Below are 27,531 nucleotides of genomic sequence, written 5' to 3' on the forward strand. Positions count from 1 at the left end.
CTCCTGTGGCCATGTCCAGAGAGGTTAGCTACAGTCCCATGGATCTTAAATTTCTGAATAATATGTGCAACTGTAGTCACAGGAATATCTAGCTGCTTGGAGATGATCTTATAGCCTTTACCTTTATCATGCTTGTCTATAATTTTCTTTCTAATCTCCTGAGACAACTCTTTCCTTCACTTCCCCTGGTCCATGTTGAGTGTGGTACACACCATGTCACCAGGCAACACAGTGACTACCTGGAGCCCTATATATAGACCCACTGACTGATTACAAGATTATAGACACCTGTAATATTAATTAATGGACACACCTTGAATTAACATGTCCCTTTGGTCACCTTATTTTCAGTCTTTTCCAGGGGTACCATCATTTGTGTCTAGGTTGAAAAGCAATGTCTGACTTTCATTGGTTAACATTCATATAATTTTTATTTATTATTACTTTTGTCAGATTAAAGTTTTTTTTTTCTGTGACCATTGTGAGGTTTTTCTTTCATTGGCCCGAAGGGTACCAACAATTTTGTCCATGTGCGTATGTAGGTGCAGATCACGGCAATATATGAAAATAGCAAGATTTAAAATGGTAGTTGCTTTTTTAACAGGATATTATACTGTTTAATGAATGAATATCAAACCACCAATTTTATAAATGTGACTTTGACCCTGAGGTCTAACAGAACAGTACAACTGGTTTTAGACGGAGCTTTGATTTTTAATACTGAAATTCATTTACAAAGCGTGTTGACATTGAAAATCAAAATAATCAAAAAAGACAGCACCAACACGGATTTCACTAAAAAAAAAAAAAAAAGTAACAGAAACTGGAAAAAAAAATGAAATTCTTATCAGAATTGAAAAAAAGAAATGAACCCACAATATATAATATCAGAATTTAAAGGACACAAAAACAATAAAAAGTGCCAGAGTGTTAAAATGATCAAAAATTACAAACAAAGAAGCTCCCAATGAATTTCAAGAACATAAAACTATGAAAAGATCAACGGATATTCGATCTGCTTTGTGTCACTGTATTGCACAAATGTTAGTACAGTAAATCTTAGACTAATAATATAATAAAAACCTGCTATTTTTGGGAATTATAGTATATACTGAGCTTTAAAGAATAAATCCTTAAGGGTGTTTTCAGTGAGTGCAACTTCTTAAGTGGTCAAGGCATTAGGTAAGTGAATATAAATGCATTTTAGCATATGTGAAATATGACGTATTAAGTACGTCTCTGGAGTGAAACCCATTTCTGATCCCTCTTAATATTCCAAGGTGCATAAAATAGAGTGCAATACTTTCCCTTAGACTCTGCAGGGCCTCCTGTACCAGCAGAAGACGTGTTGGCGGTCATTAACACACAACAATTCTGTGCGCTTGATACTTTTCTCCTGAAATAAACCCAACTCTAACATCTTAAACACCTGAAGACTTGCTGAAATGCCCATCCTGATAAGTGAAGCTTATATATAGTGCAGGGAATTGCAATGATACGTGAAACAAGTGTGTGAGAATTTAACCTTGATCCCTAACAGGACGCTCTGCTCTTCATGGACAGCAGAGTGACGATCAATCTGCCCTTAACTCTATCATTGATGAGAGACATGATGACTTCTGCTCAGAGAAATCCATAGCCAGCATGGACCTCGAGAGGAGAGTCTCAGTAACGTTATTTGAATTAGCTCTGATCTGCTCTCTATCATGATCCACTAGACAAAATAAAGCACAGACTCGGCTGAGCTTCATCTCTTCATGTTGGAATATTGTTGGAGAGGAATCACTTGTGGCGGCTGAAGATCTTTTTGCTGGAGCTCTTGTCGCTGGTGCTCAGGCCGATCAGCAGCCGGGCTTTCTCGTCCTCCATCTGCTGCTGTAGTCCGCTGTCAGCCTTTCCTTCTGTTGTCTTTCCCCGAAATTCAGAAACTGAGGCAGGCTTCAGACGCAGCTTCTCTTTTATCATCTGTTCAAGAAAGCATTAAAACAAAAGAACAAACGGTTGATCAATATGTGAGCATACACACACACACACACACGCACATACACACATACTTGTGCTGCACGATTAATCATATTGCAATCACAATCGCAATATCAAGCCTGTGCGATTATATGACGCAAAATGCTGCGATTTTATGAAATAAATATGTACATGTGTGGACATGACAACCCATTCTCTCTGAAAGCTGTTTGCCTATTTCATACACTACACCGCTATCCGCTAATAAAAAAAAAAAATGACCAGTGAGTTTCAGTTTAGGCAGTGGCACGTGTGGCGTGTATGGTCATGTGACTTTTTCCGGTGTGCAGCGCGGAACGGGTGAAGATGGATGCCGAGCAGACGGACACTGAACTGGTGGCCAGAAAAAAATGCTACCTCTGTTATATGTAGTGTTCATTTCGTCAGACGAGACGAGACGAAATATGTTCAACAACCTTTTTTTCATGACTAAGACGAGACGATATATGTAAGGGAAATATCACCAATAATGGTGTGTGCAATTCCACGTATAACTTGCATTTAAGTTGGTAATTTACTTTATATACACTGTACACCTACAGTTTTGATCTTAGGCTTTTCATTAATCAGCATTAATGTGTTATTTTATATTTTAATTTGAAACCGTTTTGCATTTGCTTGTTGTTGTTGCTAGTTTGAGTTGAGAAATACAAATTTCAGCATTATCAGTAATCTGTGTGTGCATTTTCCTTGAGAACCAAGCAAGTTGACTCATGATACCATTTGTTTATTATATCGCAATCGCATATCGCAATCGCAATATTGACCTCAATAATCGCAATATGACATTTTCCCCAAATCGTGCAGCCCTAACACACACACACACACGCGCGCACAGAGAAAAGTGCGACTGCAGATAATCTGATTATAAACAGCTCTCTTCTTACTGATCGTCACTCCATATAATTAACAGAGCAATTATTGATTATGAGACTCAGAGGAGATACAATAAAAAGTATATAAGATTATCTTGCTTAAAATATTTGCAAGACGTCCCCAGAGTTAAACCACATTTAATTAATGAATCTAGATACTCAGGTGTGCCAGTCATTTAACCATTATTATCGAAGCCTGATAAGTGTGTTATGTTCAGAGTTTTCATATTGTGTTAGCAGCTTAGCGAAAAAAAAAAAAAAAGAAAAAAAAAGGCCCTTCAGCCAGGTAGTGCAGAAGCGCATTATGCAGAGAGTACAAATTAGACTTTTTCACCTACAATGACATGCTGTTATTGAAAATATCTCAATGACACTCAGGGTTTTTTCTCCCCCTAACAGAAATATTACTGTGAATAATTACTTAACCAGATTATTAGTTCCAGTGATATTTCACATGTATGTGTTTTAAAAAAATCATTTTCTTGACCATTTCTGGTGTAAAGCTTGCTATCATTTCGCATGTTGATCAGTGCTGCGGTTACCTGGGCAACCAGAGCTTTCCGACTGTCTCTTTTCACAGCCATGGCAAAATCCAGCCACGTCCAGGTGTTGTTGTGATACTCTAAACAGGGCAGTACCAGGTTCAGGTCTTTCCAGTCAACACTGCTCTTTTCACCCTGCACAGTTACAATAATAACAGAAAAATATTAGGTGTTTATCGATGATTAAAAACTGCAGAGAAAAGACAAACCTACCAGAGGTTCAGTGCAACACTCACCTTGTAGCTGACACACAGTGGAACCTGAGGGATTTTTATGTAGATGAAGGAGTTGTTCATTGCAGCTCTCTCTTTCATTTTGTCAATGTCATCTATAGGATGCTGGATAGAAAGCAAGCGGCGTAGTTTTATCCCCTCAGCTTGGTCTTAGAGATGGCACATTACAAATTATTTTACTCTTTGTTAACAGCAAAAAGCGTTACCTCTGGTGGTTTACGGAACGACCTCCTGACCCCTGATGTGCGATTCATCCCCTGCGTGACTCCTTTACTGGTCCCCAGCCCTCCTATTGAGTCCTCAGATAGCGGTCTTGGTTTTACAACGCCTGCATTGAGAGAGAGAGAGAGAGAGAGAGAGAGGGGGAAATGCTTTTATTATACACACATCAGGATGACTCAGTATCATGAGTATTTCCACTCAATGTCAATGATCTGAGCTTTTAATAGCGAGGCCTGATCCATCAGTGTGACTTTGGGCACAGCGATTAGAAAGCCAATATTCCCAAAGCGCAGGAGAGCTAAAACCAATATTGACCAGCAGGCAGAGCCATATGGATATCGGGATGTCAGGACTACGCAGTGGGGAGGAATAAAGACGAAGAAGAAAAGAGAGTTGTTCAATTTAAACGCAACAGCTCAAACCTGTGGTGACCATCCGTAACTTATCCTCCTCGTCTCCGACCTCCTCCTCCTCCACGTTTCTCCCAGGGAAGAAAAATCCCATCATTCTCTTAAAGAAGTGGTACATCAGCTGGATGGTAAGTGGGACCACGTTGACCTAATCATTAAAAGAGGTTTCAACATAGTGTTAACGGGATATTTTGCGCTTTTTAAGCACTAATCCAAGTTCTATCCAAATGACCTCGAAATGCTCTTTGACAGAAATCCCGCCCACAGGAGGACGAACTTTGCTGAAGATGCGGAGGGCAAGCTGTCGTCCTGACTGGCAGGAGCTCTGCGGACGCAACACCACCTAGAGTACAAAACAGTAAAGCAAAGATCCACAGCATGTATCATGTAACTCAACAGTGTAACTAACAGTGAGAAATAAACTAGTACAGCAGTGACAGATAACTGTACAGGAAAACAAACAAAAAAGAAATTACAAATAAAAATCTAGGACTAAAATCAAGCAAATAATAACAAAACAAAAAATTCAATTCCTGCAAAGTCTTTTGATCAGAGAGCAAATGCCAGAATGTAATGTATTCTATATGGCCAAAGGTTTGTAGACCTGACCATCACAACCATATGTCTCCTGTTTGTTGTTATAATAACCACCACTCTTCTGGGAAGGTTTTCCACTAGATTTTGGAGCGTAGCCAATTATATTTGGGGATTCAGTACCAAGAACATTAGTGAGATCGGGCACTTATTTCAGGGGACGTGTCAGCTCTTAATTGACATGACATACAGCTATGTACGGTGACCCATACTCAGAATATGTTCTCTGCATTTAACCCATCCAAAGTGCGCACACACAGCAGTGAACACATACACACCGTGAACACACACCCGGAGCAGTGGGCAGCCATTTATGCTGCGGCGCCCGGGGAGTAGTCAGGGGGGTTCGGTGCCTTGCTCAAGGGCACCTCAGTCGTGGTATTGCCTGCCCGAGACTCGAACCCACAACCTTAGGGTTAGGAGTCAAACTCTCCAACCATTAGGCCAGGACTTTCCCCCAAGTTGTTCTGTGGGGTTGAGGTCAGTGCTCTGTGCAGGACACTTGAGACCTTCCTCTACGACCTTCTCGTACAGTACCATGCCTTCATGCAGCCCACTTTGTGTACAGGGGCATTTGTCATGCTGGAACTTTTTGTGGAAGAGCCACATATGGGTGTGATGGTCAGGTGTCCACATATTTATGGCTAAAGGGTTTATCTTCTACAGTTGAAATGAGAAAGATGACTGGCGAACACACTCAGTACCATACATACCCTCACATGCTGCAAGAGAGAGACCAAGTAGAAAAGTTTAAGATTTTATTAGCACCAATTTTCTGAGCCAACAACAAAAGTTACAGTAAAGTTTATTTAAAATATTTAATAACTGCCTGCAGCGATCTCTGGAAGAACAAGCTAATAACGTCTAACCTTACGTTTACATTTACGGCGTTTGGCAGACGCCTTTATCCAGAGCGACGTACGTATGTGCTTAAACCTCTATCATCGGATACACTAATGCTGGTTCACTAGGTTACAGACTTAAGATACCACGAGTTTAAAACATTGTTCAACCTTCACAACATAGTTCAATTCCAATTTATTTGTATAGCGCTTTTTACAAGTGTCTCAAAGCAGCTTTACGGAACATAAACATCGAACAAAAGATTAATATAAGAAACAATATAAAGATTAATAGAGTACATAATTCAAGATTAATATTAGTTCAGTTTAATGTCCAAAAGCTTCAGATAAAAGAAATAAAGTGGCGTATTTGTGTCTGAGTGAATGCGTACTGTGGTGTACCTTGTAAGCAGCATTGGGAAGCAGGTTGTTCATCGTGAACCAGCCAAGCTCCAAAAGATGTTCTGCCGTGTCATCAGATTTATTCAGCTGTGGAAAAAAACATCCAGCTTTAAGGTCTAAAGTTCAAATAACCAAATCACCGTGAAACTATTTAACAGTAAGAAGTTTAGTGAAGAGGAGATGATGATGATGATGATGAATTCAACACAGAATGATGTCCATAATGCTGATAATCATTGTGAGAAATTATCTCCCATTGTAAACTTTTCAAACTGTTGTTATTTTTCGCATTTGGATAAAAATGTTTATTTTGCCATTAAAGATGGGGAGCACGTTGTTTGCTTCAGAAAACTGAGTCGGGCTATAAAACAAAACAAACGTGTAGCCAATGAGCAGAAAGGGGCGTGTCTTGTCAATATGTGGAGAAGAGAGTGTTCAGTAGGATATAGGATATAGGATCAGCTTTCCAGCGCTAAAGAAACTGAACGTCTTCCGCAGAAACGGAGCTAAACCTTTCAAGGTACAACACACAGTACTACAAAAACACATTTGTATTACCATAGTATTACTCACTGAGTTTATTTACTGATAAAAATATCCCCTCGGCCAGCTGCCCCAGCAGGTTCCGCCATAATAGTTGTCTGAGGTATACTTGGGTTATACCTGTCTGGTGTATGTGTGGGTGGAGCTATCAATACAGGGGTGGGGTACATTTGGGTTAGGGGCGTGTTTGTGTTGGTGATTTCAAATGTCAACATTGGCTTTCAAACATCGTGTACCGCACCTTTAATATCTTAAGTGTGCTTTGACATATGCAGCATTTGGTCTGTTTGTAACAAAAGAACATTCATTTACTTTGTCAGCATTTGGCAGACATCCTTATACAGAGACATCAAAAAGTGCGTTGAAGCCAATGAATACATCGACACTGGCTCACTAGATTACAGACTTCAGAATAGCAGCAACCTAAAATACTCTGGTTTGTAGGGAGTTTAAGTTCAAGTGTTTCAGGAAAAAAAAAATAGGTCTTCAGTCGTCTTCCAAGAATCTTGCTGTATACCTACCTGTTACCCTGCGAGATGGTGGGACCGGTCAAGCAGTGCTGGTAGATCAGAGGGAGCGAGGTGCAGTCTTAGGCTAAGTAGGCATGCATCAGAGTTTTAAATCTTAGGCTTGTAGTTAGCGGAAGCTAGTGGAGGGAGAGTAACGTGGGGCTGCAGCTGAGAACCAATTGTGTTCCTATGTAGACCAGCCAGGAGGGACAAGTACCTGAGCAGCCGGTGTGAATAAAATTGCCTTAATCCCTCTAATGTAGAGAAGAAACTGACGTGAGCATGTCACATTAGCAACATACAAGGAAATAGACAGTTGATTGTCCATGGTTATGCCAAGCAGTGGCCAAGAGGGAGATCAGAGAGTTGTGTACGGTTAACACAAGGTCCTGACCTGGAGATGAATAACCAGCAGTTCGGTTTTACTGGAATTGAGTTTCAGCTGTTGAGCCGTCATGATATGTCTGCCAGACCTGCTGAGATCTGAGCAGAAGCTGTGGTATCTGAGGGTTACTTGACAAAACAAAGCAACAACACAGACAGCAGCTGAGCTCAGTGAAAACCCAGTGTGGTTTGACTGGAATGGGAAAGTGATTCTACCCTGAAGTGGAGGAAGCAAATCCATGTAGTATAATGCAAGCATTTTCTCTAGATACTAAGCTCACCTTACTGTACATGAACCTCTGCAGCTCGAGCTCAGCGATGCCCAGCTGGCCGTCCTCCTCGGTGAGACACCAGCGTGCTTGAGCAAAGTAGATTTCGGTACGACGCGCCACGCTCACATCTTCTGGAGGTTTTCGTAGTTCCAGCTTATTCGCACGCTGCAGCTGGAAATCCTTAAAACATCTGGAAAGAGAGAGCTTATTTGTGTAAACTTTCAAACATAATCATCCTACTCAGAAATACAGTCTTAGTAAGGCCGATTCCTGTATGTGGTATTCAACGAAGACGCATTTAAATTCTCTTCGACAACAAAAATACAGAGGTCATGACACAAGATACTACTCGTTCTTCAGCAGTTCGAGTCAGAAGGCCAGACTGGAATTCATAAAGAAATACAGAAATGAACCGCAAAAGCTCTGGAACCAAACTAAACCTCTACCAAAGTGATGACAACTCTAAAGTGTGGAGAAAGAAATAAAAGGACCTTCTCCTGATCCAAAACATACAAAATACTCTCATTGGTCTAGCAGTGTAGAGTTACTGTCATAGCTTGGGCTTGTTTCTGGAACTGACTCACTAATCTTTGTTCATGATGGTACAGTAGCAGCAGAATACAGGAAGAATTCTACAGAAACTTTCTGTGTGTGAAACACAGTTCATCTAATTTAGTCACACTTCATAGTAAAGAAGGACAACTACATTAGGGTGGAGAAAAAGGGGAAGACTTTTAGACCGGTCATTATTTTCTTTCCCGTGATACTCGTGGTGTTCAGCGAGAACCGATGCACACCCACCTGATGAGGATGTTGAGTTCTTCACTTTTCATTTGCAGGTCAGTCTTCTCCTGATTGAGCTGATTCTGCAGACGCATGTTGATGTCAGACAGCTCGTCTCCTCTTAGTTCCTCAGGTTGGGACTACAGGAGTTCAAGCAACGTGTGAAAACATGTAAACTTATGGAGAAAAATGCCCTAAAGCTATTGGAGTATTTCCACAGCATTAACTGACCGTGTATTATTGCTTTTAAAATGAAGTAGCTAAAAAAAAGAATAATAAATAAATAAATAAATAAATGACGAGTGTATTTCCACATGATTATATAATGTGCTAATTTAAAAACTGTAATATTGTGTTAGATGGTTATCATAGCAGAAAAAGCTTATGACCCGCCTTAGGAACCACCACAGATCAATCAATCAGCACTAAGAATATTGTCCAGGACCAATTTGATTAACTAGTGAATAAATCCAACAATCAATTCAGCAACTAAAGCGCAGGCAGATTTTAGACACTGACCCTTATGTTGGAGTAGATCTGCTTCTCGAGTCGACGGATCTGAGCGACGTGCTGGCGAACGGCTTCCTGCAGGTGCAGAATGCTGCTGCGCTGCTCCTCGGGATTGCTGGAGATCTCTAGCTGGAAGCGCACACGCTGCTTCTTCTCACTGTGCTCCTGTGAATGAAAATGCACTTTAGAAAGGCAATCTCCTTAAACCCAGAAGCCTGTCAGACTACTTGCAAAAATCTCTGACCTTGCGCCGAGGTTCCACGTGAAGCAACAGGTTGTTGACGATGTCCAGAATCATGGCATACTGCACTGGGTTGGTGGAGACCTCCAGGTCATTATGAATAAGGGTGAAGGTGTCTACTGCACCTGGCAGGAAAAGCATTGATTTTAATACTCCGACGATATAGCCAAAGATTTTAGCAATGTTTTATAAGTGTCATTTTAAGAACATTGGACCTACCAGCCTGCTTCTTGAGCAGATCTTCTTTTTCATGCTGATCACGTATTTCCGGAGGTTTGATCTGTGTAGCTAGCTCTGGGTCGATATCATGGCTGTAGCCGATGTAGTACATGCGGCAGCTGCAACGCGAGATGATACGCTGGACTTGCTGAGTCTCCTGCACATGTGATGGCTGGTTCCAGTCTAACGCATGCAGAATATATCCACGTGTTTTCTCAGTGCACACGGAAAACTAACAACATGCAACTCACAAACCAACACACTGATGTGAAACACAGCTCTGTGTATCTGTGCTGGCATGACAAAAGTTCTGTTTGTCCCTCAGATAAATAAAACCTAGGCTGAAAATGGCCCTTAGTTAATTATGTCTTATGCACTTTTTCCACCGAGGCAGTTTGAGTGCTGGTTTGGAGCCTAATTTAGAACCAGTTCTTTCTTTTTCGACAGCCAAAGCACCGGCTCTGTACCAGGAAAAGTGATTCTTAAGTAGCACCAAAACGTTGCTGGTCTAGACTTAAGAACCGCTTACGTCAGGGGCTGTGGGCGGGGCTACTGTTTGATAATGTACCTACAGTATACTAATGTTTAATACACTTTTACTTTACCGCAATATGATCAGCACACATGATAGTAGGTAGCTACATGCTGAGGCTAACTTTCTTGATTACAACCTCCATTTATACAGATTACACGGAGCTGCACGAACACGTTGGATTCGCCGCGTTTGGATGCCAATGTAGGTTCACAAAGCCATGAGCATCAACAGTAAAGCAACATCCACCATAGATGATGTTGTGTTTGTCACTGCTGCGCGAACGTTGCTGGGTAACGTGACACGTATACAGTGATGTCAGACTCGGCTCTGTGACGGCTCTCCAACCGACGGAAAGGCAAACAGGTTCTTAGAAGGTTTGCCGGTGGAACCAATTTTGAACCAGCACCAGCACGGGCTCTGAACCAGCACCCGCTTCTTTTTGGTGGATAAGGGGTATTACTGTTCAGTTATTTAGCACTCATTCATTTTCATGTCATCTTATTTCAGTTCAAATTAATCACATATGTTGTATTGACAACAACCTGGCCGGTCCCACAAATGTGTGTGTGCAAGTCAATCCCACTCATGTACCCTAAATTTTATTTCTTTGCTGTTATAAATCATCTCTTCTCTACCGGGAAGATTTTCAGCTAGATTTTGGAACGTGTCTGTGGGAATTTTTCCTCTTGGCCACAAGAGGATTTTTAGTGGTGTTTAGGTCAGGGCTCTGTGCAGGACATCAAGTTCTTAGACACCAATCTTGGCAAGCCAAGTATTAATAGAGGTTTGGGCCCGGTAGTTCCAGTGAAGGGAAAAGATGTTCTACAAGATCGTGTGCTTAAGAATTTGTGACAACAATTTATGGAAGAACCACATATGGGCGTGATGGTTAAGGTGTTCAACATTTGGCCATATAGTGCTTGAGTAGTCTAGTGGACTCAAAGAACTCTATAAAAGAAGAACAGCAGTGTACCTGTGGTGGTGCTGACCATGCCGCCCACAGCCTGTCCGCTCTCCATCAGCTCCTGCACAGAGTCCAGTGTCCGTTGCCTGTGCTCCTCGATGTTTTTTACCTACATATTCACAAAACGAGACACACCTCCATTTAATTTGCATGCTATCTGTAGTAAGGGTTAAAAACAGTAAACAGACGTCACCTCCTTTCATGGAGATAACAGGATGGCTGTCACGGCTAGCAGCTCCATAAGACTTCGCATAAAGTCTAGTCACTTTGTATACAGCTGAGGACAGTAAACAAACTCACCTCTAGCCATAGTTGCCCATCCTCCTGTTCTGAAGGATTGGGCTCCATGGTGGCAAAATACTGCATACAGTCCAATGAGCAGGCCCATGTGGTCTTCTGCTTCAGTGTATCACTGTACCAAGCTGGATGATGCTCACATTGCAGCAGCTGAGCCTTTGCAGCTGAAACGAGCACACACCCTGCTGTCTCGGTGCCACGCAGCATCATCTAGACAAAACCAAACAAAAACACCAATGCGATACGGTTCAGATAAAATCCGAACAAGATCCAAACAGTTCCGAAGTGAAGTGAAGTTTTGTTCTCTACCTGACAGTTGACAAGCTCGATGCACCAGTTGTGGTTGTACACGTCATCCGTTTGGCATGCTGCGATTCCGCTCAGCTGTTCGCTCACACCAGCATCCTCTTCAGAAAACACCACAAACTTATCGGTTTCCTCAATTAGCTTCTGAAGCATAGATGTTCCTGGAAAACCCAATCGCACAGATTCAGTCATATCGTTTCCATAATAAATTCAGTTTAAAACAAAATCAAGCCCAAAAAAACAACAACTGCACCTTCATTCTGGTTCTTCTCTATGCGACTGACGGCAGGTACAATAGGGGTAGAAAGAGCAGTTTTAGGGGTGTACGTGGACATGGAGCGTTTAAGTTTCTTAGCTTGAAGTTGTGTATCGATCCTCAGGCCCTTCAGTGCCTCTGTAGACAGGTTCCTCTTCAGTACGGCTGCTTTCTTATAACCATCGTACAGACCGAAGGCGATGTTCCTGTTGGTGGCGTTCCACGAGGCACGAAGATCCACTAGACACAGCTTGTGAGTGTAGGACGCATTGCACTCATCCTTTGAACTGACGTCCTGTTGGAAACAAAAGGCATAACATCAGGATTCTTAATAATTATAAGAAACATTATAAAATATCAACTATTAACCAATAAGTTGATGTCAACTTAAGAACAAATAAATGTTTAACAAAGCATCAAGTTAAAGAAAATATAGAAATGATTGTAGATTGATCGACTGTAAAGACTAAAGATCTTCCTTAGTCAGGATGCTTCCAAACGTCGAAGCTGTTGCGTTGTGATGTATCTGAACCCTGTCTCAGTAACACAAAAAAAGCAAAGCAATAAAACACTCAGGATGCTGGTCTATTGTGCTCCTACATGTCCTAACACACAATATATTGTAGCTAATCCAGCTCCTGGCATTTCTTTAGGAAGTGGGAAGAACCTGCTCAGGATCCGACTGTGACCTGTCGCCCCAACATGATCACACCACGATACATTTGTTTAAGTAAGAATGAGCTACTCAAGAAACTGTATAGATGAATTTGATAATTACGGTTTTATTTAAACGATTTAAACTGAGTTGTGAATGTGTGCTCTGACCTCCTCCATGCGGTTGCTTTGTCTCTGGTAGCTGAGTGAAGACAGGCTGAGTAAATGGGTCTTCTTCACCTGTGCGTTGATCTGGTGGTCGGCTGTCTCGTCCGAGCTGGAGGACATCAGGTGCACGGTGACGAAGGACAGCTCGCTAACCATCTGAGTCACGTTCCACTCTGAGATTAGCCTCCTCATCACCGTGCCCGCTGCCACCACACAAACACACACGCTTACACACACTGTTCCTCTGCATCCAATCTGACCCTTGCAACTGATCCAAAATATTGTTTTCAATCTCCCCGAGTTCCCCACTGACTTCCTGTATCTGCTTGCATCAGATTTAAAACAACGTTTGCCTACAAAGTTAAAACACACTTATCCTACAAGGTACAAGGACGACATGCGTCGGTCTTCTCTGACTTGTGTGTTTTTTTAATGCCAGTCCTGAGGAAGTTTGAAATGTAATGTAAAATGAAGATGTGATGTGTTTACTCTCACCCTGTGGTATAAGCCTCTGTGCTCCTCTGGTGAAGATATGACCCTTACTACACTCCAGCTGAATTCCCCGCTGCTGGGCAAATGATGCCCAATAATGAACCTGCAAAGGGTAGAAATATAATGAGGGATTATCCTCAAGAGTAAAGCACTGACTTAAAGTCCTCTGCTTTCTGCCCAAATACATCACATAATTAGATTTATTTTTAAAAATATATTATTATACAAATCCATCCATCCATCCATCCATCTGATCCAGCCAGCCAGGAAGCCAACCAGCCATCTGATCCATCCATCCATCTATCCATCATCCACTCACCCACCCACTTCATATACTGAGAGGCAGGGAACTTGGAGCTATATAACTATTATATATCAAATATTAAATTAAATATTATATAACTATAAATATTTACTGCTGATAACTATATAGCTACTCCCCATTTTTTTTCTTGTAAGATGGCATTTCCCCAGTATATTATCTATACCCGTCTGTCTGAACATAAAATACATCAAGTGCTTTTTGTGTGCATGTTATGAGTAAGGCTGAGTAAGTAAACAGGGTGACCAGGGATGAGACCTGTAGCTGAGGAAATGCTGCTGTGTAGGACATCTGTTTGTAGTGCTGGCCGAGCTTCTTGCGCGAGTGACGGAGGCTCTGGAAGAGTTTTCCTCTGCAGATGGGTCGCGACACACTGGTCCATGTGGCCCAGAAGTTCTGCATCCAACGCAGAGTGCTGCTATACAGGAGTATTCGAGGCTGACAGGGTTCTGAAAGCAAACAGACATACTTATAAAAATTCTTTTGTCACAGAATAGTAAAAGAAATAAACAAAAAAAACCCACATACCTGTGTCGCTGTTCTGGTTAAGGTCCATAGTGATGGAAAGGTTGAGATTTTCTGATCGGAAAGCCCTGTAGGAATCGTGTGGCTGTCCCGAGGTGACGTCAGCCACGCTGTCTGCACTGCACAACATAACTGAGTGGTGGTCATGTGGGTTGCCATGGCAAAGCCATTGCAGGTCCCAGGTCATGCACAGATTGGGAAGGTGCAGAAAACAAATATCATCATATCTGAAAGAACAAAAACGACAAGATATTTTGACTACAGGTGATGGATATGGGATGTTGACAGAAATTACAATTACAAATTTCAGGTATTTTCACAGACTGAGCTAGTGGTCTATAGTGGTGGTCTACAGAATATCAAACGTATACCACAAATACAATAAACATTGTTAGGAAATGGATCTAAATCGATCTAACTGTTCATCTAAATATAATGATTTTTTTAAGGCTTTATGATTTTAAATTTTTGTTCATTTAAAAAGGTCGCATACTTTGAGGCAGTCCTAACGTTGACATCCAAGTCACCCTTAAAGACAAACTGCCCAGGGTTCCAGTCGAAGTTAAGCTTGTTCCACTCCCAGTGCATGTTTTCTGTAGTGTTGTAAGGGTCCTGCAAAAGTATATGGGTTCAGTGAAATGAGCCAATAAACAAGTTAGTGTTTTTAATGGAAATGCAATACCAAAAACCTCGGTACAGGAAGTACCTCAGTGGCAAGCTGGTGCAAGTTGGCCTGCTCGATGTCCATGTGCCAGCGTCCATGCAGCAGCAGCCTGCTTTTATCCCACCAGGCCAGAAGAGGAGAGCGGTCAGCAGTGGGCTTGGTCAGTAAATCCACTGCCTGGCCAATCAGAGTCCATGCTGGGTCCCAGCACGGCCCCCACACAATCGTATAAAGTGAGATGCTTGCTAAAGAAAAGAAGAATTGAACAGAAAATATTATTCTAAACTTTTCGAAGTATGTTAAGTACAGTGTGAAACTCGATGCGGTGAAACTCACAAGTGACATCGTAGTAGAATTTGAGAGGAGGCACGTTCCGGTAAACGGTCACATCTCCCCAAGGTTGGCCGAGTTTAACCACCTCTTTACGCCGTCCACGCATCTGCCCATCCTGCTCTGTCCCTATGAGACGCCCCGACAGCTCCCAGTCCCTAATCTCGAACAAGTATCGTGGGTAATCTCGAATCCTCACTATGTCAAACGTGAAATAAGAGACAAGATTTAACAAAAAAAACAAAAACAAAAAAACAACAGTATATACTCACACAGAATGTTATACGTATAACAAACATATATAACAAACACACAGCATAACAAACACACAGCATGAAGTACATTAGTGTAAACATAGTAAAAGTACTGACCCAAGTATGCACTCATCTTAAAGAACATGGCTCGGCACCACTGCACCACCAGAGGCAGTCCATCTCTAGGAAAGGGACTGACGTTGTCAATCTCGCAGAGTAGCTCACGCATACGTTCGTGCCCATGCAGTGAGTGATCAGCCAAGGCCACCAGTTCCAAATTTGCCACACTCCATGTGAGCAGTGCCTTGCGCATTGGGGTGCTGGCATAGAGGCGGCGTGAGCGCTGGATGTAGATTTCGATGTGCTTGCGCTCCAGTGAGGCGTACAGCTCCTCGATCTTGCGCGCTGGTAGCAGTTCACCGTGCATCCTGCGCAGCTCTGCCACTTTGCGGTCAAGCAGCTGCAAGCGTTTGGCGCTTTCCTTGCTCTCATCCTTCATCAACTCATAGTTGTCACGGAGCTTGATCTCGAACACATCATCCAGAAAGATGAAGGTGAATTGGTCTATTTTGAAGAAGAGATCTGGAGGAAGGCGTTCAGTCACAGTGGAACCAGTTCTGTGGAGGCTCTTCAGCCACTTCTGGGCACTCACCGCCTTGTCAAAAGTACTGGAAAAGTTGTACTGGTATGGGAATTCCACAGTGAGCGCCGGAACGGAAAAGAGCCAAGCGCGGTTGTGAGGCGTCGACAGGAACGAGAAGCGTTCGCGGTACTTCTGTAGCTCGTCTGAACGATCAAACATGTTCACCTCCGGCTCGGAAAATGTAAAAATGTCGTTGCCGTCGAAGTTGAACACCACCTGAGGAGATCTGATGTGAGTGGCTCCCGGCCGCTTGGAAACAGACAGAGCCTCAGCACGCACAATAAGGAAGTTGTTCTCTGCGACGTACGCGGTGAGCTGGGTGTGAGCCAGAACTAAACGCATGCTGAGAGATTTTAAAGCAGAAGAGGGTGGAGAGGGCAAGGTATCTTCTTCCTGCTTTATACCTAACACCGTACGCAGTGTGCTCCAGCAGCTGTGACTTTCACAGACGTGCTGATACAGAAACATGTGATCAGACGGCGTCCAGTGAAGAGCCAAGGCCTGGTCAGTCTGCATCTATGCACAAAATAAGTAGGAAGCACGCATTATTAAAATGGGAAGGCAAAAAAAAAAAAGGCTTCAGGAATTACATTTGTAGATCAGGTGCTTTACATCAGTGGTCCCCAACCCCCGGGCTGCGGACCGGTACCGGTCCGTGGACCAAATGGCCCAAGGAACATTAATTTTTTTTTCCATTTTATTTACTGTGGTGTATTTCTCTCGGGTTTATGTGACTTTCCATGGATGAGAGGTTACCCGGGAGCTGAGAGACGTCACTTAAAGCCGCACCAATACCGCGCATGCGCAAAATATCATGATATCGAGCCGGGTTTAGGTGACGTCTGGAGCTGAGAGGCTGCAAGCGGCAGTGGTGTTGTAGCTTAGGTGGAGAGAGAAGGTGTGTATCGCTCTTCTCTCTGTTCACTGGTACTTTCTCATGTTTAACAGTGCTTGGTGTACGTGTATATTGTGTTTGCTCAAATTTAACCCACAAATTAGCAAAAGTTAGAAAGTTAGAAACTCTGCCGGTGTTCTGGATTAAAGTCATGGCGGAATACCCTGAGATTGCCACCACAGCACTTAAATCCCTATTGCCATTTCTGACATGCTATCTGTGTGAAGCGGGGTTTTCTGCAGTGATGGCAACCAAAACAAAACAACGGAATAAACTGGACATAAGCAACACACTTCGGGTGTCATTGTCTCCTATTACCCCAGATGGAACCGTCTCGCTGCAAAGAAACAAGCTCAGGGTTCTCATTGATTTAGCGTTGTAGTGAGTTAAAAAGGCATGTTTAAATACAATTACATTAAAATGATTAATTTTAATTTAATTGTATAGCCCCCACACCCCACCCCCAGCGGGCCACGGTAAAATTTTCAAACATTGACCGGTCCGCGGTGAAAAAAAGGTTGGGGACCACTGCTTTACATGATTGCTAGTATTTAATGTTTAGTAAACGTAGTGTCCTGCCGTGTTTATCTAAATGTAATAATCGTTCGAAATAGTAGCCTGTTATGAGCCATGTTACTCTAGCAATCAATCGAGTATTGCTACATCCAAAATTACTTTTGCAAAATGTGGCTCATCAGGTTTTTCCCCCAAATTTTGCGATTCAACATGCAGAGTTTTATTTTTGGTTATTTTTTATGTTTTTTTAAGGAAAACTACTTAAACTGAGGAAATTGCAAGCTCTAGATTCTTCTTGAAACTACTACCAGTGAAGACACATATGGAATTAGTCAAAGAGGGCTTAGGCTATTCAACTACGTACTAGGGCTGGGCGGTATGACGGTATTTTCCGTTTCCGCGGAATAAAATGTCTACCGTTACAGGTTTTTCTATTCCGTGCATACGTGGGCGTGATTAACCTCACGTGTCACACGCCTGAATCTGAGAACGATTGAGAAGCAGCACATAAGCGTAGATAAGAAGAAAAACATGGAGAAAGACATGCATGCTGATCCCGAGCAGGAGGAGGAACTTGTTGTGAAACGAGGCGCAACATCAGTGGTATGGATGTGGTTCGGGTTTACAAAGGCTGACTAAGAGCAGACAAATGTGATTTGCAAACTGTGTCACACGAATGTAACCGTTAGCCATGCTAGCACCAGGAACTTGTTTTACCATCTAAAAATAAAGCATGTCAAAGAATACAACGGAAGCCAACAGATGCGCTCCTTTTGTTGATTTACCTGAAAAATTATTATTCCGTGATATATACCGCTAACGTGAAATAAAATAACTTATTCCGTGAAACGGTCATTTTTTTGGTCATTCCGCCCACCCCTACGATGTACTATGCAACTAACTAAAATCTTTTATAGGATAAAGAGGACCGTGGTGTTGATGTGTGTGACTGTGACTCTGCGGTACCTCCAGTGTGTGACTGCTGTTCTGGTAGGACACAGTGAGGCTGCTCAGACCGACAACAGGACTACAGGCCTGGTCTGCAGTGCAGCACGGCTCAGTGCTCTCGCTCAGTGACTTCAGTATAGACAGAGCCACACCTCGGACTGATGCTTGCGAGCTCTCCGCAGAGCTACTGGATCCTACTTCATCCACCCGGAACACTACGGCTCCTGCACGATCGGAGTTATAATTATAAAGCCGGATTTTACAGAGGACGAATAAAGGAAGGAGAAAACATGCGACTGTAAAACATGAAGCTTTCCAGCTGCACTCACCTGCTACATTAGAAAGTGTGAACATGTTGACATCCTGCAGGTTAAGCTGAAGTTTCACAGCTAGAGGCAAACCAGAGGATTCCTTTGTAGACGAAGCTGCTGGAGTGAGCGACATTTGAATGTGGACCAGTTTAAAGATGGAGACCAGGCGAGACAGGCACAAAGCACAGATCTCAGACAGCTCCATCTGCAGGCCCTGCAAACTGGACTCCACACATACACTGGCTGAGGAATCGGAGTCCACACCGCGGGAATTACTGTAGCTTCCCTGCCGATTCAGACAGACAGACGACACACAAATCGGTTTACACGGTGCTAACAAGTCTACACGCATCTACATTTAACCGCTTTCACATTCAACCAGAATTTCCTACTGTGCAAATCATGTATGACAAACAGGACGGAAGTGGAAAACTATTTCAGACATTTGACCGTCACATTGTTTGGATCGATTCAAATATCTAATCAATTCATGTGCTACACATTTATATAAACCCTACATACATTCACACACTCAAGTTACACAAACAAGCACAAAATCATATCACTAGGAAAATACACTGAGGTGCTTTCTGGAGATTAAGTGAATTCCCTCACTCTTATGAAGGAACAATGTAGATTTCTGCTTATAAAACCGGTGACTAAAAATATAGGTTTATAATACAAAAATATGGCAAAAAAGATCTTTATTCTTTAGGTAGATTATAACGCAACGGACTTTGCAATACTTGAACTTTTACCCGCAGTGTGAAGGAGTCCACAATAAGCGCTTCTCCCCACACGTGTTTGCCTGGTGGATGTGGAGCTTGTTGGATGTGAGATCCTTGTCCCACCCTCCACCAGAAATGGTCCAGGGACGTCGACAGGCTTTCGTCTTGTTTGGTGGAATCTACAGCGTGCTGCAGTTCTGTGTGGAACCATACAATATCAGAAAGAGAAAGGATATTGAGATTTTTTTTTTTACCATGTAAAATTTTAAACAAGTCTTAAACAAACTATTCGAGTGCTTTAATACAGAGATATCACCCTTCTTAAAGGATACTACGAATAATATATTGTGCATTCTTCTTTCTAGACGTTTCATTTAGACGCTTTATGTTAACTACGGAACATGTGTATTGTAATTGTTTTGGGTTGTTTCGAGCTACATAAGATCGATCTGATTAACATTTTGATTAAGCAGCGTTGTAAAGCCAAAGGGTTACTGTACATCCAGAGGACCTTAATCTGCTGTGCCTACCTGTACTGACAGAAATGAAACCCAGAGCAAAGGGTGGAGTGTCCCCCAGCTGAATAGACACGTTAACATTTGACAGAGTAGAGCTGAATCTCAAAGGGACATCCAGAAGAGGGAAGCGCCTGCGGGACAAATACAGAGTATACCTCAGACGATGAACTTAAACAATGACATGATGCATTTACTAGGGTATGGTGTTGGTGTTATAATGCTGTCTTCCTACTTTTTCCTGTGAGTGGCCTTCCGATGAATGAGCTGTTCCCAAGAGAACAAGTCCAGCCAGTGAGAGAACTCCTGCTGACGGTAGTGGATGATGCACGTGCTGACGGTCACTGAGCCACAGATGTCTGCCGACGTCACCTTCGAAGCAGGACAAACTATTTGAAACCTTTTCAAAACAAGACTAAATATTTGATGAAATGAATGATTTGATGCCAAGATAATCTTGTGCCTGACTCCAGAGCAGCTCACCTGTAGCACAGTCTTGATTGAGGTGAGACATATAATCCGTTGCCGGCTTTGTGAGAGGAGAAGGCCATCTGTGGAGAGAAAAAAGTGCAGCATAAAAAAGGCAGCACCTGAACATGTTAGCTCTGTGTGTGTGTGTGTGTGTGTGTGTGTGTGTGTGTGTGTGATTGTGTGTGTATGAGTGTGTATGAGTGAGTGAGTGAGTGTGTGTGTGTGTGTGTGTGTGTGATTGTGTGTGAGTGAGTGTGTATGAGTGAGTGAGTGAGTGTGTGTGTGTGTGTGTGTGTGTGATTGTGTGTGAGTGAGTGTGTATGAGTGAGTGTGTGTGTGTGTGTGTGTGTGTGTGTGTGTGTGTGTGTGTGTGTGTGTGTGTGTGTGTGAGTGAGTGAGTGAGTGTGTATGAGTGAGTGAGTGAGTGTGTGTGTGTGTGTGTGTGTGTGTGTGTGTGTGTGTGTGTGTGAGTGAGTGAGTGAGTGAGTGTGTGTGTGTGTGTGTGTGTGTGTGTGAGTGTGTGTGTGTGTGTGATCACAGCTTACCCTCCAACAGGAGTTCTAAGCGACTGTGGGGAAATCTGAGTTCAGGCACGAACCCTTTCAGGGGAAGCTGCTCCTCATCACAGTCATAGTCAAGCATTAAAGACTTCAGTGTCCAGTTCAGGTGCCTTAAAAACCAAACAAATCACGTCAGAAATCAAAGAAATCGAACCACACAGGTGACACTAAATAAAACTGTTCACCCACCGCTTCTGGCTGTGCATAGAGAGGGTAATGTTAGTGTTCTCAAACTCCACGTTGACCTTTTGGGGAATCATCTGGTGAATCTTCTCTACTGCTTCCATCTGGACATATCCATCTTCTTCTGCATGTTCTAGGAGATCCAAATAAAGGTAGAAATAAAACAGCTTTTATTTGGCTTGTGAAACTTGCAAGCCAGTGCAGCCATATGTGGCATTAAAAAAAATGATTAACATTACAATCAGTATACGGAGTCTACAAGCAAATAAACAAACACAGACTATGTGGTCTATTGTTATACAGCAGCGTGCAAAAGTAATTCTGTACAGAAAAGATGCCTGCAAAAATAATATATATATATATATATATATATATTTTTTTTTTTGGGCCTGCCACCATTCCCTTTACAAATCATAGACTTGCAAAGAAATTGTAAACAACATTAATGGTCAACTAAATGACAGGACACTGATCATCAGCGCAAATAAAATGACAATGTCAATATTCATAGTAGTGTTTTGTTAAATATTTTGTGAGATTTATGTTTGTAGAGGCAGTGGTGGCACAAGAGGTTGAGGCTCTTGGTTGTTGATTGGAGGATCGGGGTTCAAGGTCCAGCACAGCACAGCCAAGCTGCCACTGCTGGACCCTTGAGCAAGGCCCTCAACCCTCCCTGCTCAAGGGGTGCATGTATCATAGTTGCCCCTGCACTCAGACCCCAACCTCCTCAGTTGGGGTATGTGAAGAAAAGAGTTCCACTGTGCTGTAATGCATACATGGTGATAATAAAGGCTTCTATGTCTGTTCTATGTTTGGTGGAAGATTGCAATATTATCCATGTCTATGTATAATTAAGTGAAGCTGAACAGCCCAGGAATAAATCCGTGTCTCTGGTGTATCCTCACCTACTGAAGACGTGTCAGTCTCTGAAGTGCAGGTTGCTTTTGGTAGCAGCAGCTGAGAGTGGAATAGTCCCTCGTGCAGCTCTGCCATGAGGGTCCTCACGCTGAGTGCCAGCTGGCCCGGGCGCAAGTCAGGCAGGCTCACGTCGCCGCTCACAGCCAGGCCCAGAGACACCTCCGCAAGACACGTGTTCTGTACAAGGGGGACGGACCCAACACACGGCGTCAAATGAATGGGGACGTTAATTTAAACACACTCTGTTAGCAGGGCCATTTATACAAGAAAATACCTATACACAATGGGTCAGGTTTGCTGTATACAAAATACTACAATTAAAACAACATTTGAAATGAACTTTAAATCAGACGTAGGGTTTGTGTGTGGCCAGGAACCAGCTGTAATATAGGAATAAAGAATATAAAAGTACATACCAGCCTGCTGCTTTTTAACACTTTACTGCTAAGCTGTCCCACAGTAAAGTCCCAGGCTAACCTGTAAAGATATAAGGACCTCTCGTGTCAATCTCCCCAAATTTGAAGTGAAAGGAATACTTTAGCTTTTTTTCTGGAGAAAATGAGTAAGAAATATAGAGAAGAACCAGACTCAAGAAAAAAAATACATCCCTCTTCAGGATGATAACTGATAGTGGGATTAGGTGTGAGGTACAAAAAAAATGCTTATTTATTCCCTTAAATAAGACGGATAGAGACATATTTTGTACCTCTTGCATTGGTGATCGAGCAGTAGCGTGATAGCTGTGTTCGTCATGTGCCAGAGGGACTCTGGTAGCAGAAGGTTCAGCACCATCACATTCAAGGAGCTAATGTGGAGTGACAGCAGCTGCCGAGCAGAAAGAAGAGTAAGATGTAATGCCAGCAGATCGCACAGTGGTTTGTGTGTGTGTTCAGAAGCCCACCTGGGAAAGAAAGCTCAGTGTTGAAGGACTAAGCAGTGACTTGTTAGGATTCCCGTCATGATTCGGCTGTGGCCTGAGAGGCTCCTTTAGGTCGATCCGTACCCGAGTCTCGCCCACACACAGTGCTAAGTATCTCCTGGAGGACAAGCAGACGTATGTGAGAATTAGTGGCTGTGGATTTTTCAGTGACCGATGATAAAGACGGATACTGTTTATCAAGCAGTGACACAACAGGCTATTATAATGAGAGCTTTAATATGAACCTGTGCATTGCATAAAGCACTGCTGTTACAGAACATCAACAACACTGTGTGACCGATAATATTCAAGGATTCGACAGTACTGGGGTATTTCTGTGCTGTCAGTCATTTAATATATACATCAATTCACACATCTAGTTCATGCATGCTGCTCAATTTTAATACTTACGGCAGGTCCTGGTTGAATAATTTACTTGAAATCCAAATTCTGTCTATTTCCTACAAGACAAACAGACATAAGTTGAATAACAAGATCTGAACCACGTTACTGCTAACAGTTTTACTCATAAGATCCAAAGTCATTTTTCCGGTTGCTATGAGAACAATAAGAAACTAAACTACGGCTATTTCTAACTAGAGTTAGTTAGCAGATCAACTGGAAATATCACAAGAGCTTGTAAAGTCTAGATACCAAATAATAGCCTTTTTATATATGAGTGCTAAATGTTGAGAGCTAAATGTTGTCACTCAACACTTAACGAGTCATCAACCAGAAATAAAGGAAAGCAGTTTCTGTTCTGAACTGACCGTGACACTGGGAGACAAAATGCATTGTGTGAAATTCATGAACTGTCAGAAAGCTCACCCACCAGTGTATGATGAGACAAGAACTGTACACTGATGCCTCGGAGACAAAAGAGGCCCAACGATTTAATTTTCAGCTCGGCTTTTAGGGCATTGCGAAAGAATCGCACCGCGAGCCTGCATAGGAGCCATCTGAAAGCAAGCAAAAAGAAAAGCAAATGTTAAGAGCATGCGTTATTCTGTTGTACACAAATGCTTTAACAATCCAAGAACGTATCCAAACTCCTCACGAGTGAGCCTGAGAACAAAACAGGTGAAACAGGTGAGATAGAAAATCTTGATAAGGTGCTGAAAAGGTGCACACATGACATCAGCTCAGTTAAGAAAATATACTTACATTATTATTACAATTAATATTCATCTCTTCAAAATGGATTCAATATTGCTTTGGTCGGTTTTATTATTAAAAGTAAATAATAAAGGACATTTTACTATAAATAAATAAATAAATAAATAAGTAAGTAAACAAAAACAAATAAATAGGCACGTAAATAAAATAAATAAATAAATAAATAAATAGACAAACAAACAAAAACAAACAAACATACATACATACATACATACATCAAATAATAGTAGTGATGGAAAAAAAAATCACTAAAAAATAATAAGTAAATACATATTAAATGTATCCAAAAGTACAGAATAAAAAAATGATTACGTAAAAGTAATCTGCTAATAAAAAAATATATTTACTCTAAAGGTTTGATTTACTTCAAGTTTGGTTAAATGCTAGATTTTAATGCTAAAAATATTTTTTTTGTAAGCCTGATGTAACATGTTCCAGATATTTGATTTGCAAACAAAAATCATATATAAAATGTAATGATGATTATTATTATAGGGTTCTGATTTTATATATATATATATATATATATATATATATATATATATATATATATATATATATACTTGTATATCTGCCTGAATAAAGTAAATGAAATAAACAGTTTAAAATTTATATTCCAAATATATAAAGTGCACTAATGCATGAAATTTGAACATGTTGCGGTTACAATTATTAGTCTATTTATGTTTAGATTTGCACATCTAGCTGTAGCTTTAAATCTCTAATGACAAGACAGTGTGAAGGAAACCTTGAGATTAAGAAGAGTGAAAGAAGAGTGTCAGATAGAATCAAAGTAAAGGTGTAGAAGTGAGAGCAGCTCTGCTGTATGGGTTAGAGACTGTAGCGGTGAGGAAAAGACATGAGGCAGAGATGGAGGTAGAAGAGATGAGGATATTGAGGTTCTATTTAGGAGTGACGAGGATGGACAGGATTAGAAACGAGCAGATCATAGGGACAAGGACAGAGACGCTATATTGAGATGGTCTGGACATATAGAGAGGAGGGAGATGGTTATATTGGTAGAAGGATGTTGGAGATGGAGCTGCCAGGTAAGAGGTCAAGAGGAAGGACAAAGAGGAGATTATATGGATGTGTTAAATGAGGACGTGAAGGTAATTGGTGCGAGAGAAGAGGATGCCGAGGATAAAGTTAGGTGGAAACTGATGATTTGCTGTAGTGATCCCTAACAGGAAAAGCCAAAAGTTATAGAAGAAGATTAAAATTCATAAGCTTGCAAAGCAAATAATCAAAAAGGACGAAGAAGTATTACAAAGAATACAAGGATCTGCACAAACCACTGCATGACTGATACTATGACAGTCATTAATTATAATATCTGTGAAAAACGTGTACGCTCAGTTAAACTACCGAATAAACAAAGGGATCACCTGCAAATCAAGATGCACAGAGTTCCCACAGACAGCAAGAGCAGCAAGGCGATGAGAAGAGTGGTCATGATGATGCACTGAAGCAAGGTTCAGACTCAGCACTGTCTCTCTGGAGCATCATACAGTAATAACCAGCAGCTCAGTGACACCAAAAACACCTGTTAATAAAACAAACAACACTGAGTTTATTCTATAACAGAGATCAACTTTACATCTCAGAAACGCCCAGGATATCACCAACCTTCCTAATTCGATTATTAACACTATTAATAATCCCTGTTAGCTATTTAAAATACGATATTACCTTATTACTGACCTCCATATGCTACCTGAAGTGTACAGTGTAGCTGCAGAGCTACAGGTAGCCACAAGAGTCAGAATAACAAACCGCTAGCTTTGTAAAGAAGAACGAATCTTACTTTTATTTGGATAAAACTAAACCCGTTATCTATACTCGACGTTTACTGACGTGTAATGACTTATAATTTGTAAAATAACATGCAGACAATCAATCTAGGAAGATCATTTTACAAGATAAGCTAAGCTAAGTTACGCTAAGCTAAGCTAAGCTAAGCTATCTGTTTGGGTAACCATAGTTTTGACAGCTTTGTGCTTGTTAGCTTGAGCTTTAAATCTGATTCGAATTGAAATTTGTTTACCTGTGCGTGTAAATCGAGGCTATACGGTACATAAAAACGCTTGTGCTTGTGAGATTTGTTTGCCTGAGTAACACTTACATTATCGCTAACAGTCGTGTCTGAAAGCGTTAATCCTCAGTTCCTCTCAGTTCCTCAGTCCTGACGCGTGAAGGCAGAGACAGTTAGGGTCAGGAGTTTAGTTTTAACTCCAGAACAGCAGTCCTGTCAGTCCTAAAGAGGAAAAGAACATGATATCCTTATTCTTAAAACACTTGAAAAGTATGCAAAATCAAAACTGTGTATGACCAAATGTTTGTGTAATAACTGAACTCCACACCCATGTCAGAGCCTTTGTTTGTGCACCATGAAGTCATGGTTTGAGAAGAAGTGTCCTACACTGAGAACCTGAGTTCAACCCCAATGACCACCTTTTGAATGAATTCAGAAGGTGGTCATTGGGTAATTGGCTAACATCAGAATCAGGAGCAGAATCTCACTAATGCTCATGTAGCTGAATGATCACAAATCCCCTTGTTCCATCTAGTATGGCATCTAGTAGGGCTTCTAGTAGGGCGTTTGGTATGGCATCTAGCAGGGCATCTAGTGGTTATGGCACTGGGTTGTTGACTGAAATTGAAAATCACCCCAAAGCACTGCCCCGTGCTCTGACCCCAATCTCTAAAGTTAGGATATGTGAAGAAAGAGTTTCACTATGCTGTAATGTATATGCAACAAAAATAAAGGCTTCTGTTATATTCTAAATATGTCCCATATGAGAAAGTGTATAATAACAGCAAAGGAAGAATAAATATGAAATGGGAGGATGTTAGAAATGTGTGCGAAAACTTTTTGCCATGTAGTGTTCGTATATCTTAGTGTAGAAAAAATAAAATGGACAATAACATTTAAGCCATAATGTAATTTAGTGTTAATTGCACAACTGTTCCTATTGCAAGCAACATAAATTGCCAGTTTTTGTATAATAGCCGTATATTGTATAATGTGTACGCATACTTTTCTTGAAAAACAATGTGATGAGGCTCAGCATTAAGTGGAATTACTTTAAGACTGTTTACAAATATTTAAGAAAAAAATTAAGACAGTAACAAAAATAGTCCCAAAGTGTTTTATTGCTCTTATACCACAGACATTTTTCAACAATTACAATTCTTTTTATTTACTTAATGAATGGTACATCAATAACATGCATAACATAAACCATTTAAAGGAACCAGTTCCTATGCTTACTTAGAGTAATTTCACCTGCCTTTCTTTTTTTTATTCCCCTTTGTACTGTAGACTGAACACGGTTACTGACACTGGAGACTCCTTCCATAATGCTTACATAAACA

General features: G+C 41.5%; 1 protein-coding gene across 3 annotated transcripts; it reads right to left on the bottom strand.

Annotated features, from left to right (window-relative positions):
- Window positions 1-699: 699 nt before the first annotated feature.
- Window positions 700-26,645, bottom strand: LOC113636589 (protein KIAA0100). Of its 3 annotated transcripts, none has more exons than XM_027136790.2 (42): window positions 26,517-26,645; window positions 26,279-26,410; window positions 25,542-25,699; window positions 23,810-23,936; window positions 23,389-23,438; window positions 22,960-23,095; window positions 22,765-22,883; window positions 22,475-22,535; window positions 22,046-22,235; window positions 21,147-21,273; window positions 20,943-21,067; window positions 20,410-20,477; window positions 20,162-20,298; window positions 19,942-20,060; window positions 19,442-19,608; window positions 18,702-18,969; window positions 18,391-18,596; window positions 15,488-16,529; window positions 15,123-15,314; window positions 14,829-15,031; window positions 14,616-14,734; window positions 14,126-14,349; window positions 13,856-14,046; window positions 13,279-13,378; window positions 12,787-12,986; window positions 11,959-12,256; window positions 11,709-11,866; window positions 11,403-11,609; window positions 11,112-11,211; window positions 9,604-9,786; window positions 9,388-9,509; window positions 9,153-9,308; window positions 8,652-8,773; window positions 7,860-8,040; window positions 6,143-6,229; window positions 5,612-5,620; window positions 4,537-4,647; window positions 4,317-4,452; window positions 3,879-4,000; window positions 3,676-3,777; window positions 3,440-3,574; window positions 700-1,965 (listed from the first exon to the last, which is right to left on the bottom strand). In XM_027136790.2, exons 3-42 carry the CDS (start codon window positions 25,607-25,609, stop codon window positions 1,783-1,785), a joined length of 6,651 nt encoding a protein of 2,216 aa, XP_026992591.2. In that variant the 5' UTR covers window positions 25,610-25,699; window positions 26,279-26,410; window positions 26,517-26,645; the 3' UTR covers window positions 700-1,782. The 3 variants fall into 3 exon arrangements, with proteins under 3 accessions (XP_026992591.2, XP_026992600.2, XP_026992620.2); XM_027136799.2 differs by having other exon boundaries at window positions 26,201-26,410; XM_027136819.2 differs by lacking the exon at window positions 5,612-5,620.
- Window positions 26,646-27,531: the final 886 nt, after the last annotated feature.

This window comes from Tachysurus fulvidraco, chromosome 11, assembly GCF_022655615.1.
Source record: "Tachysurus fulvidraco isolate hzauxx_2018 chromosome 11, HZAU_PFXX_2.0, whole genome shotgun sequence".
Lineage (NCBI taxonomy): Eukaryota > Metazoa > Chordata > Actinopteri > Siluriformes > Bagridae > Tachysurus > Tachysurus fulvidraco.

Bases quoted from the DNA above. Each gene is read 5' to 3' on its own strand.
- LOC113636589 (XM_027136790.2), bottom strand. From the start codon at position 25,609: ATGACCACTCTTCTCATCGCCTTGCTGCTCTTGCTGTCTGTGGGAACT. The intron at 11,212-11,402 runs GTGAGTTTGTTT...GTGAATATGTAG, and splicing joins ATGGGCAACTATGGCTAGAG to GTAAAAAACATCGAGGAGCA. The intron at 9,309-9,387 runs GTCAGAGATTTT...TTTCATTCACAG, and splicing joins ACGTGGAACCTCGGCGCAAG to GAGCACAGTGAGAAGAAGCA.